The following is a 13,509-nucleotide window of genomic DNA, read 5'->3' on the forward strand; positions in this document are numbered from 1 at the left end:
CACATTCCCAACCCTGTTCTTTCTCTTTTGGACTGCCTTCATCCAATATGACTTCTAGTTCTTTTTTGTTTTCATCAAAGGTACAGTTCCCTTCTGTTCACTGCAGGTAACTCAAGTTATCGTTTTCCTGGTGCTACTTAGTTCTGATGTTGTTTTTCCAATAAACATCCAACCCTGTCTTCAGAAAGCCTTGGAGGGAGGGTTAAAGGTATGGCTCAGGTGACAGAACACCAGCCAATAAAAAAACAAAAGCATTAGATTCTAACCTGGATTCAGTTCCTGTTGGAGACCAGACCTCATCTGGTCTTTGATTGCTCTTGTCTTCCTTCAGCTCTCATATATCCACAGCCTGGCATCCTGGTGTTCAGATTAGAGTCCCAGAGACCTGACTGTGAGTTTTAATTCTGTCACTGTGGAAAGCTTAGAGCCTGCTTTTTATTTGAAAAGAAATGGAGAATAGCGCCAGCACAAGCTTGTTAAGACAATGGGACAAAATGAAAAGAACAGGAAACCAGTGTCTGCCACTGAGGATAAACTTGAGGGATCAAGGATAAAGCCAGGAACTCCAGCACCCAGAGCCTTTGCTGTCTTCTGGGATGCCCTTGACCTCCTTGGAAAATTGGCTCCAAACATATTCTTCTTAGCAAGTCCTCCTAATTCATCTGACTATTTTCCACACCCTGATCCAAATTGTCCTCTGCATGTATACTGAATATAGTATGTGCAGTATTTGTGCATGCAAGCATACTCGACATACATAAATTCCACTTAATTTTGTAATGAAACGTTTGTTTCATTTTCCCAACTATATTGGTATCACTTGAAAATGCAAATATAAATTGCATCTTTTTTCTCACTGCACATATGATATTTATTTATAGACATGCAGGCTAAGGGTTTTTTTTCCTTAAAAGTCATTTAGTGGCATTATAGAATTCATGAATCTATCTTCTTTTGATAGTATAGCACTTCTTTTAGAGTGTAGCTATTTCAAGTTTCCTCTAATGAGAATTATATTAGTCATAGTTCAATGAAAGCAGGAAGTTTATCTTTTATCTATTGATTTTGCAGGTTAGGAACCATTCTCGGAGAGATTTTAAGCCACTTCTAAGCCCTAAAACTGCACATGTAGAAGAGCCTGACGTTGGGTCTAGGCCAGTCCCCACCTTTTTCTGCACCTCTAGTAGCCATCTTGGACCACCCTGATTCTCTTCCAAGGGGACCTCACTTCCCTTTTTTTTTTTTTCAGCCAGATGTTGAAACCTTGGATTGCTAACCTCTCAATTATTTTCATCCTCTAAAGAAATTTCTGTCAGAAACTCAAGCCTCTCTGCCTACCATTCTGCGACCACACCACGTCCCCCTGTGGTCCTTCCAGGCCTGAGGCCGGAAGAGGCTTCTCTGTGTGGGTGAGAGGTACTATTTATTGAGACTAGGATTGGCCACCTGAGACAGATTATATGATCAAGTGTCTGCATATTTAATAGAAATTCCCGAGAGCACCTTAACTATTATTATAGTCCAACCCTATCATCATTAACAACTGATAGGGCATTTGTATAGCTACATAGGCTGTTCTTGATCTTGTAAGTGTTTCCTGCTCCCCTCTTGTAGGCCCTCCTCCTCTCACCCTTGCAGCTCTCCCATTGGCCTCATGTTTGTACTTCACCTTCATCTAACTACAGCATCCTTTAATGTATCCATGTTGCTAATGATTAGGTTTTTGGAGGAAGTAATTGTTTGGCTCTGATAAAGATAACAAAATAGGAAGAAAATAAAAAAGGAAATATTAAAACAAAAATTGATGTACCCTGCAGAAAATAGGAAATGTAAGAATCTTGAATTCATAAATGATTTATTTTGTCAAGTCCAGAACTCAATTCCCTTGTGTTATATAGTGAATCTGAGAAACAGGAAGGTTTAAAAGGCCCTGAGCAACACAGTATGCTATTGTTAAAGACAGGACTGGAACCCAGCTCTCCTCTGGTTCAATTGAGTTCTTTTCTTGAACTCTTGGAATTTCCTCAGGCTTTGTCAAAATACATTAGAAAGCCAAAGACAGAGCCAGGCACTGGTGGTTCACACCTGTAATCCTAGCTACTCAGGAGGCTGAGATCTGAGGGTTTCCATTCCAAGACAGCACAGGCAGGAAAGTGAGACACTTATCTCCAAATTAACCACCAGAAAACCAGAAGTGGAGCTGTGGCTTAAAGTGGTAGAGCACTAGCCTTGAGCAAAAAGCTCATGGACAACACCCAGGCTCTGAGTTCAAAGCCCCACAACTAGGTGGGGGTTGGGGTGGATAGACCCAGCTTCTGGAAAGGGCACAAAACAAACACTGAAATACATTCCATTTTCAAAATGTGCCATTAATTCCCATCATTCCTTTTGTCTCTCATTTAAACTTAATCTTACATGGAAAAATTTATGTCTAATTTTTAGGTTTTGGGGTTCTTATGGCAGTATTGGTTTTCAACTCAGTCTCACACTTGCTAGGCGGGCACAGTCCCACGTTAGCCAGGCTTCCAGCATTCTTTTTGCTTTATTATTTTTCAGATACAGTTTCACTTTGCCCTTGCTGGTCTGGACAGTAGTCCTTCTGATCTCTACCCCTGAGTAGATGGGATTATAGGCATAAGAAACCACACCTAGCCACAAGTTTTTCCTTTTAAAAAGATACTATTAGCTCTTAATTTTGCCTTATTAGACCTTACACAGAACACCGGTGAACAGGTTTAAAGTGTTCAAGATGTCTGTCTCTATATATTGGAAATGAAATTCTAGAAGGTCCTCAATATCCTGTTCTACAATGTGTGTGTATACATACATAGAGAAGGAAAGAAAGTAGATACATATGTGCATATATGCATATATACATACAGATATATTCTTTGTGAATTCATGATTCAAACTTTCATAGTTACTATCATCAAAAAAGCCCCTAGAGTAACTTAGAAATTGATTTAAAGAGCTGGTGGTGTGTGGCTCAAGTGATAGAGAGATTTAAAACCTTTAGCTAGAACTTGGGGCTTGGACTCAGGCATTGTCCCTGAGTTTTTCTGCTCTACCACTTAAGCCACATTTCCACTTCCAGCTTTTTTTTTCTTTTTTCTTTTAGTGGTTAATTTGAGATAATAGTCTCATGTACCTTCCTTCCTGGGCTGGCTTTGAACTGCTATCCTCAGATCTCAGCCTTCTGAGTAGCTAGGATTACCAGCATGAGCCACTGGTGCCCAGCTTGACAACTTTATTTATTCAAAATTAAACAAGAGAGCATTTAAGGCCATCGTAGTGACACAGGGAGCCTCATCCCAGAAGGCTTGGAAGTATTCTTAACAAGTCATACCTCCACTGGCCAGGTTTTCTCTGCCTAATCAGTTCTCTTCTTCAGCACCCTTGGGCCATGGACATCTAACTGTGCTCAAGGAGAAAGCAATTCATTTCTGTTTATAGAGACTGTAAAGGCACCAAGGTGAAGGTGCAGCTTACTGACCTGAGCCACTAACACTGGGACCTGCCACTTATATTTTATTTGCATGGATTCCTAACACTCAACCCTAGTTGCTGGCACTACAGGAGGGTGTTCAATGAAAGATACTCTTTCAACATATAGTCTCATTCTGGTGACTATTCACGGGGTTGGTAGACCCATCACTTCAGCCTGCTGGCCCCAGTGAGACAGATGTACAGAGGAAGAATTATTGACTTGAACATATCTACATTTGACCCTAAGGTTCAAAGGGGTCAGGTCATCTCTTATCCAGAGATCCTTACATAATGAGCAACCAGACAATATGTTCTGGAGACTGATGGCTTTTCAGTTGTGTAATAAATACTATTTTGTTTGTCCTTGGGCCCCGTGGCTGAAATCATGGTCATTTGGGCAGTTGTAAGGTCAGCTCCAAATCTACACACAAATGCTCTTGATCCTTGGTGACATCTTGACAACCCTCAGCCATCATTAAAATTGCCTGCCATAAATCTATCCATTTACACACACACATCCATGAACAAGCAGTTTTAGGGTGATGTTAGTACTATTGTTGGCACTTTGGGGAAAGTTAAGATGTCGATGTTGATATTAGGTGACTCCTAGCTCCACAACCTGTAATCACAGTTTATCGCACCCTCCCTGACAGCCCCATGTTGCCGCACACCTGTGTCAACACCACTCACAATGAGTCACCCACCAGGGTACATGTACGAATTACTTTTCGCATTCAGTCTGTCAAAGAGGCATAGGTCACATCTGGCCAAGTTACTGAGGCACTGTTGGAGGAATCTGAAACCCCAGCTCCCTCTGCTGAATTCTCTCCCTCCCTTTGTAAATGTTCTGTTTCACCAATAAAGCGCTGTCAGCCTCAAGATTTAAAGATTTAAGCTTGAAGGAACTATAATTATTTCTCTAGGGCTCTGTCGAGATTTCTGCAGCTTATTCATTCATTGTTCCCACATGATTTGATATTTGTCATCCCCACCCCCCTCCCTCCGGCAACAGTAGAAGTCTTTAAATGGCTCTACACAAATGGAAAACTAAGGTGAACACAATAAATCAGAACTGGACTCTTACTGTACCAATCGCTAATACGAAAAGGCTGGGTAATGACTGATTAGGACAGTGGCTATCATGGTGGAATTTTATTAGAGAAATGTTCTGTCTGCCCAAAGTGTTTCTAGGTGAGGTTTTAGGATGCTCACTCAGTGCTGTTTTCTCTTCTATCTATAGGTCCTGAGTGTTCTCAGAACTATACTGCACCCAGTGGGGTGATAAAGTCCCCCGGATTCCCCGAAAAATATCCCAACAGCCTCGAATGCACTTATATCATCTTTGCGCCAAAGATGTCTGAAATTGTCCTGGAATTTGAAAGCTTTGACTTGGAACTGGACCCCAATCCTCCAGGCGGCATGTTCTGTCGCTATGATCGCCTGGAAATCTGGGATGGATTCCCTGAAGGTAAGAGCTAAGAAACCAGGAAACATACCCTCCCAAAAGGGAGGAACCTGAGGGAAGGGCGCCAAAATTCCTTTTACAAGTGCCAGGCATCTTTAAAAAAGGAAGGAAGGAAGGGAGGGAGGGAGGGAGGGAGGAAGGAAGGAAGGAAGGAAGGAAGGAAGGAAGGAAGGAAGGAAGGAAGGAAGGAAGAAAGGAAGGAAGGAAAGAAGGAAAAGGATAGCACAAAATGACAAGGTTAAAAGCAAAAGGACAACTCAGTGTGGAAGCATGATGAAATATTTGAGCTCAGAGAGACCTTAATAATTATCTATCCATTCCCCTCATTTTGTAGATAAGGAAGCTTGGCCCTGAAAGATTATACAAGGTCTTCAACTATTACTGTGATAGAATTGGAACCAACACATACTTTTCTGGACTCAATTATTTTGCTCCTTTCTCTGACCTGCCTACTTGCCATTAATTCTTAGACTGTCAGAAATGAATCTTCAGAGAGTACTTACATCAAACCCCTCATTTGACAAACGTACAGACTAAGGAGTAGAGAGGTTAAGTACTTTGTAATTATTTTCAGAAATTTAGGGAAAGAATAACATTGTGTTTGGGTATTCCTAATTTATGCAGAATCCCTGATGGCTCTCAAGGAGATTTTCATGTTTGGCAGGTTGAGTTCTCTTCAACACATCATTTATATTCATTGTTCCTATTATCAAAATAAGTCCATACATCTGAAAACATCTAATAGCAACTGTCTTGGCCACTTGGTAAGCAAAATAATCAGACAGATGCCCTTTTGGCATTTACATTGGCCAAAAGGATTAGAAAACAAATTATACATGTTACAAATACACCAATTCTGTGTTCACTTTGGCAGCATATATACTAAAATTGGAATGATACAGAAATGATTAGCATAACCCTTGCTCAAAGATGACACACAAATCTGTGAAGCATTTCACATTAAAAAATAAACCAATTCTATGTCCAGAATGTTAGAAGGCAATAAATCTTTTTTTTTAATTTTTATTTTTTATTGTGAAAATACTGTACAGAGGGGTTACAATTACATGGGCAAGATAATGAGTACATTTCTTAACAAGCATTGTAGCCTTCTCCTTTGTTTAATGGAAGGAAGGAAGGATAGAGGGACAGAGGAGGGAGGGAAGGAGGAAGAGTATAGCAATGTAAAGATAATTTAAGTTAGGTTTCAGGCACCTGTGGCTCATACCTATAACCTCAGCTACTCAGGAGGTTGAAATCTGAAGGTTGAGGTTGGAAGCCAGCCCAAACAGCAAAGTCTGTGAGATTCTTACCTCTAATTAACTACCAGAAAGCTGGAAATGGGTCTAAATTGTAGAGTGTTAGTCTTGAGCACAAAAGCTCAGGGACAGTGCCCAGGCCCTGAGTTCAAATCCCAGCACCTACCCCTAACCCCTTCCCCCCAAAAAAAGAATTTAAGGGAGAAGTTTGCACTAGTGGCTCAATAGTTTGCACTCCTGGCTATACAGGAGGCTGAGATCTGAAGATTATGGTTCAAACCCAGCTGAAAAAAAATCCATACTTTCAGTTGACCAGCAAAGAGCTGGAAATAGAGTTGTGTGGTATGGCTCCAGTACTGAGCAGAAAAGCCCAGTGAGAGCCGAAAGCCCTGAGTTCAAGCCCCAGTACTGGTGGAGAAAAAGTTAGCAAAGAGGAATTAGGTTAATATTTTATGTAGGGCAGCATGTTAAGCCATATTAAGAAGTGATATTTGACCCAAATATCAGATATCAAAGGCTGTGGAGGAAATAGCCTTGTGAACACCTAAATGAAAGTTTCCATTCAATCCTAGTGGGTTAGAAGGTGAATGACAAAAAGTACATACTCAAATTCTGAGCAGGAGGTAATGTCAAATAATTTATTGCAGTTGTATTGCTCATCTTGTGTTTAGTCTAGTTTAATACTATTTCTTTAGAGAATACACACTGCACCAATCTTAAAAGGACAATCTAGAAGTTCTTCGTGGTCATGCTGTTATCAATGTATAACCAACTACAAAACAGAGTCAGGTATTTTTAAGTCAGAGGAAAGAATATTCGAGTAAATAACAAAAGAAGAACAAATAGAAGGCAAAATCTATTGCCTTAGTCTTTGAAATCATAATTATCAGTAAGCAATATTGAAGAGAAACAGCTTTTAGAGAAAGTTGGCGTTTCTCTTTGGTGTGAGTGGGTAAGTTAACATGAGTTTAATGCCTTCCTTTCCTCTTTTACCATGGAAATAGCATTGTGATGATCTTATTGAAACTCCTTCATTAAGTAATGAGATTTGCCCAAACACAGTGCTGATTGATTTCCAAGTATTCAGTCTGATAATTAGGAAAACAGTATTACAATGTTGTTGTAATAATAGTTGGAACATTTAATAATGGGTTTATTTGTTCACAATCCAAATTTGCAGGCTTCCTTCCTAGAACTTTCATTTAAATTGGCATCTGAAGAGGAGGTCCAATCAACCAACTTATTTAGAATACTTTTAGAAAGAAGCACATTGTTATTAGTGTCAAGGGTTTTTCAAAGTAGTTATTTTCTGGCTCTAGAAAATCACTGTGTTGAGGCAAAGCACAATTAACGACAGAACTTAGCAGTTTGCAATTCACCCATGCATTAAACTGTGATGGCTTTGACCTATTCCCAGAGAACACTGCATTTGGAATATGAAAAAGTGTTGGTGTATTTGTTAGTGTTTACCTGGCCTTCACCAGCTTAAAAACTCTTCTTCTTTTTTAAATGTTTTTTTTTTAATTTTGTGTGCTGATACTGGGGCTTGAACTCAGGGCCTGCATGCTGTCCCTTGATTTTATTTTTCTCAAAGCTGGTGCTCTGCCACGTGAGCCACAGCTCCACTTCCCAACTTTCTGGTGGCTAATCGGTGATAAGAGTCTGATGGGTTGATTATCCTGTTCAGATGGGCTTTGAACAGCAATGTTCAGATCTTGGTATGCTGAATAGCTAGGCAACTCTCTGCTTTTTAGTCAGATGAGAGAGACTCTGTCCTTGTGGAATTGTTTTTGTCAGTGGCACCAGAAACACTTTGTCATAATAGTTCAATACATACAGTTCCTCTGCCATGAAATTAATCTTTGACATCTTTCCCCCAAACAACAACCAGAAGGTGCTGAAAGGCTTTTAATGATCAAGTGATTTTTATGTCACATTTTATCATAAACATTGAATTCAGTGACTGAGTAACTGAAAGCTATCCATTGATTCAAATTGACTCTGAAGACAAGCAGTTACCCCAAACGTGGAATTCCAGGCACACATGTTGCTAAAGCACACATCTCCAAAGGCCACTCTCTCTGAAGTGTTAAGGATTCCCAGGCTGTGGTTCTGAAAGAATTGATGGAGGTTTCTATGTGGTGTGAGAGCACTGAGCGTGCTGCCCGCAGGGGTGCTGAGGGAACCCCTTTTCTCCCAGAATGCTTAGAAAGGACAAGAACCTCACCTCTTACCCACACTCCAGAAATGATTAATGATCTCAAAGAACAACTTTTGTGACAACTGAGTGGGTGTTGTTTTTATTAATCCTAAATTACTAATTTATTTCTTTTACTATGGCTTAAGCTCAGAGCCTCAAGATGCTCAGAGGTGCTCTAACACTTAAACCACTGCTTGGTTGCTTTTATGTTTGGCTGTTTTTCAGACATAGACCACTCTCAGACTATGATACTCCTACTTCTGTTCCCAAATAGAGGGACATATAAACATGTTCAGTCTTTCCTGATTTGTTAGTTGAAATGGATTCTAACCAACTTTTTTTTCCCAGGATTGGCCTTAAACTTGGATCCTCACAATCTCTGCCCTGGTCACCACACTGTAGCTGGGACTATAGGCATGATCCACTGCACCCCGCTTAGATTTCCTTTTTATTTATTCATAAGACTTCATTTTACAAGTCAATTGTTGCATATATATATATATTATATATATATATATATATATATATATATATATATATATATATGAAATGGTAGTAAACGACCAAATTGCCTTGATTCTAAGGTAGGGCTATAATTATTGGAGAGACCACTATTTCTATTGCAGAAATATCTAAAAGAAAGAAATTGAAAAGCAGCACGAGAGCAGCCAAATACTCTATTACCTTCATACTTCACAAGATACAATTGCTACATACATTCCTACTCTTCCTCCTCTCCCTCGGCACATCTTGCTTGCTTAAAATCTTTGTAATTCGATTTTTGTGTTATACATCTGGTATCTGTGACAATTTTCATTCATCTCATGGCCTTTGAATATACAACAACAGAAAAAGGAAATCCAATAACTGTGTTCATGTAAATACACAAATGAGCACACACAGAAGACGGATAAGAGTACTTCATCCACTCCGGTTCAGATCAATATTGCATTAGCTTGCAAGGCTAAGGTCTCCCTGTTGTTTGAGAAAATTCAATACTTCTTTGTATTATCGTTGCAAAGGCCTTATGCTCTCATGTCTCAAGGGCTCCTAAAGAAGCATGCTTGCTGCTGTCTGGGGGCAACGTTCCAAAGGACAGAAGGCAGGCGTACCCTGCATGCCTTAAACATTATAAACGAGTGAGTCATGGAGACTCTCTAAGTTATGAGTCTGCATTAGACAAGTTCTCTCTGTTTCCTCTTTCAAAGAGGTTTCCCCATCTACCCTCCCCAAAGGAACTGGGTAATAGGAGAGGGGGAAGAGAGGCCACTAGAGCACCTACAGGGTGCTTACAGCTTTCCTTTCCAGTAGAGAATAGGGGAAGGTCGGCGACTGCAATGATCACAGAACGACCCCAAGAATACCGGCTGTTAAAAGTCTGCCCACAAATGAAGGAAAAAGATTATGAAAGCACAGAAATGGAATTTAAATGAGGGGAAGATGTGAGGGAGAATGAACAGACTGAACGGTGCCCATTTATAATTGCAGACCCGGAGCGGGACTCTTACTGAGGAAGGGAAAAACTTGAGTCTTTGGCTAGCAAGGTATTTTCTTATGTAGGGTATGGGCAACCTCGGGCTTCATAGAAGGAAGAAAAAGAAGTGTTGAATTAGGTTCACATCCAGAATGAAGACTCTCTGGCAAAGGATCAGCCCTTATAGAAGAATTTGAGGCTAAGATTGAGATAAACAAAAGCAGAACCCGTTAGAGGGTCATCCTCTGAGATGCTTTCTTCTGAGGAGCCTAATTTAATCAAATTCTCCTCCCCAAATTCAAGCTCTTGACCAGTACAATGTGACTCTAAGGAATCTTTATTCTTCTCCCCACTTGGACATTTCCCATATTTTTTCCTCTTTCTTTCTTTCTTTCTCTCTCTTTCTATCTTTATTTCATTCATTCTTTCTTTCTCTTTTTTCTTTCTTTCTCTCTTCCTTCCTTTCTTCCTTCCTCCCTTCCTTTCTCTCCTTTTCCTTCTCTTTCCCTTCCTTTTCCTCCACCTTCTCTCTTTACCTCTTTTGCTGCCAGTACTAAGGCTTTTGAACTTAGGGTTTGGGTGCTATCCCTTAAAAGCTTTTTTACTCAAGGCTAGCACTCTACCACTTGAGCCATAGCTTCACTCTCAGCTTTTGCTGGTTAATTGGAGATAAGAGGCTACCAAACAATTTTACCTGGGCTGGCCTCAAATCTTGACCCTCAAATCTCAGCCACTTGAGAAGCTAGGATAACATATGTGAGTCTCTGTGTCTGGCATGTTTTCTTCATGATAAAGCAGTTTACATGAAAGCATACAGTTTCTAGAAAATAAGGAATTGTGGTTTCAAGGAAAGTCTTTTTATTTGGTCAGATCAGTCACTTTGAATGCATCAAGAAACTTCTTACTTTGACACTTCAGGTGCTTAAAGTAATCCTTGCACAGACTCAAAGATATGAACCACTTTGGCTTAATTCAGTTATTTGTTTGTTTTTTGGTGGCTGGGAGCTCGAACTGTGGGCCTGGGCACTGTACCTCAGCTCTTCAGCTCAAGGCAAGCACTCTACCATGAGAGCCACAGTGCTACTTACAGTTTTTTGGTAATTAATTGGAGATAAGAGTCACGGACTTTCCTGCCTGGGATGGCTTTGAACTGTGATCCTCAGATCTCAGCCTCCTGAATAGCTAGGATTACAGGCCCAAGCCACCAGCACCCGGCTAGTTATTTGTTTTAAGAGGACTGGCCCAAATGAAAATCTGTTATCCATTGGTATTTGGGGCTTTCGGAAGATTGGTTACAGTGAGGTTGACATTTGAAATTACATGTAAACCATTCTCTAGCAGTCATCAACTGCCTTCTGCTCCCACAATGCATTCACAGGCCGTGCCCTTGTCCCTGTGGCCCATTGAAGGCCTGTCCCCTCAGTGAAAATGCTTTCAGTGAGGACACAGTACCTCTTTAAATAAAGCAATCATCCTCAGTGTTCTTAAATATTCTTAAATCCATAACATAGGATTATGGATTTCAAGGATAGGGAAAGAGTCCATACTAAATTGTCCAAACCATCTGGTATGGTTTTATGACAAGGGCAATGAAAAAACCCAGAAGAAGGTATGTTTGTTTGCCTTGAATCTAGACAGGGAAAGATTCTTTATATGCACTAGGCTATAGCCTGGTTCTTTGGGAATTTCTCAGGGACTCATTGTCAAGTTTGCCTAAGGTACTTCAACAAACTAATAGCCTCTTGTAGGGGAATGGCAATCTGACTTTAATGCAAATTTATCAGCGTTCCACACCATTCATTCCCTTAGGGATTAGTTTCACCTGGTCCTCCCTATTCTGTGGTGGCTTTAGGCCATTGCTTGGTTGCTTGGCACAAACAAAACAATGGAGAGAAAAATGCACTTTGCAATCATTTTGATGAGAACTTCTTAGTACAGATAAGACCTTGGCATCTGTAGCCACTACATGTTTTGGTTGGTACAATGATCCATTCGTTTCTGACAGTCACTATTAGGATGTGACACCTTGTTCTTTGCTCCAAATGGTGATGAGGATCACATTAAGAATCAAGGCTAAAGGTAGGAAGAGGTAAGAACTGGACTTGTGCAGCCTTGGAGTAGAGCCATTTATTGTCCCTCTCTACTTCCCTGGGACCCAGGATCCCTTCTGTGGGCAGGAGAGATAAGGGCAAGTGACTCTGAGAGAACTCCGTGGCACAGCCTAGGCTAGGTTCTTTCAGTTTATCTCTGTTTTTGCAATGTGGCCTGGAGATGGATGCCATGGCGTTGCCACTTGACAGCCCCAATCTCATTCTCTGCAATTGAAGCGAGCATTTCGATTCTGTTCCTGAAAACAATTTTGCTCACTGGGGAACTTGGTTATGCCTGTTACTGCCCTTCTGAGTACACTTTAAAATCCTCTCCACAAACTCCATCCAATATGTTCGTTGCAAACCAATTAACTAGGGAAGACTTGCTTTGGGTTAGAATAGACTTCTGGGTTCTGCTGAGGCCCCTGATTCTTTCTTTTGCATCTGCTGTAGGGAAAAAAAGACATATTGACATCTCTGGTGGTTATTGGTCTTGTTTTGTTTTTGCCTTCGCAGTTGGTCCTCATATTGGACGTTACTGTGGACAGAAAACGCCAGGCCGGATCCGTTCCTCATCGGGCATTCTATCCATGGTCTTCTATACTGACAGTGCAATAGCAAAAGAAGGTTTTTCAGCAAACTACAGTGTCTTGCAGAGCAGCATCTCAGAAGGTCAGTATTTATTCATCTTGCAAAGCCCTGTGGTAAACACTGCCTGTTATTCTTCCTCATGCACCTGCGGCCACATGAAACTCTGAAGAACTGTTTTTGTGTATGTCCACTGTTGGTTTTTCTCCTTTGAAATGTTTTTCATGAATATCAATAGGAAAGCCTAACTGGGGTGCTTTCTTCATAACATCGAGCATAAGCCTTCAAACTCATGGAAGTGGAAAATGACAAAACAGTAGTTGGAAACAATATAGCTTGACCAGGCCGCCTCCATGACACCTGTGGGCTGAGAATCACAAAACAGGCTTTCACCATGGATGGGAGGAGCCAAGCTGAGCCGGCTGGAAAGGAGAGAGTCATGTGGGGGGGGGAGTGTGCTGTAGTTTGGTTGTGGAAAACCCCAAGGGAGTTTATTATCTTTCTTCCATGCTTAAATAAAAGTGAATAGCCATATAAAAGAAATGTTATTGCTATGTACTTATCTACCTCTCTGTTGGCTGGTAGTACTAGAGTTTGAACTTAGTCTCATGCTTGCTAGGTAGGCACTCACTTGAACCATACCTCCAGCTCTTTTTACTTTTAGCTATTATTATTTTGCCAGGCCTAGGGCTTGAACTCAGGGCCTGGGCACTGTCCCTGAGCTTCTTTTGCTCAAGGCTAGCACTCTATCACTTGAGCCACAGTGCCATTCAGGCCTTTTCACTTTATGTACTACTGAGGAATCGGCAGTACATGAATGCTAGGCAAGCACTCTACCATTGAGCCACATTCCCAGTCCCTTGAATTGTTATGGTTTTTTGTTTTGTTTTGTTTTGTTGTTATTGTTTTGTCGGTCATAGGGCTTGAACTCTGGGCCTGGGCACAGC

General features: G+C 40.9%; 1 protein-coding gene and 1 non-coding gene across 5 annotated transcripts in view; both read left to right on the top strand.

Moving 5' to 3' along the window:
- Nrp1 (neuropilin 1) overlaps window positions 1–13,509 on the top strand; it is a 163,880-nt gene that overhangs the window by 72,477 nt on the left and 77,894 nt on the right. For all 4 annotated transcript variants that reach the window (XM_069990671.1, XM_069990670.1, XM_069990669.1 and 1 more), the window contains exons 5-6: window positions 4,727–4,954; window positions 12,491–12,646. In XM_069990671.1, coding sequence (XP_069846772.1) covers window positions 4,727–4,954; window positions 12,491–12,646 — 384 coding nt within the window. The remainder of the gene's footprint in view (window positions 1–4,726; window positions 4,955–12,490; window positions 12,647–13,509) is intronic.
- On the top strand, window positions 5,810–5,916 carry LOC138806441 (U6 spliceosomal RNA). Its single transcript, XR_011365882.1, has one exon. It is a non-coding gene; the product is annotated as a U6 spliceosomal RNA (small nuclear RNA).

The sequence above is a fragment of the Dipodomys merriami genome, unplaced genomic scaffold, assembly GCF_024711535.1.
Source record: "Dipodomys merriami isolate MVZ:Mamm:240054 unplaced genomic scaffold, mDipMer1.0.p SCAF_4, whole genome shotgun sequence".
Lineage (NCBI taxonomy): Eukaryota > Metazoa > Chordata > Mammalia > Rodentia > Heteromyidae > Dipodomys > Dipodomys merriami.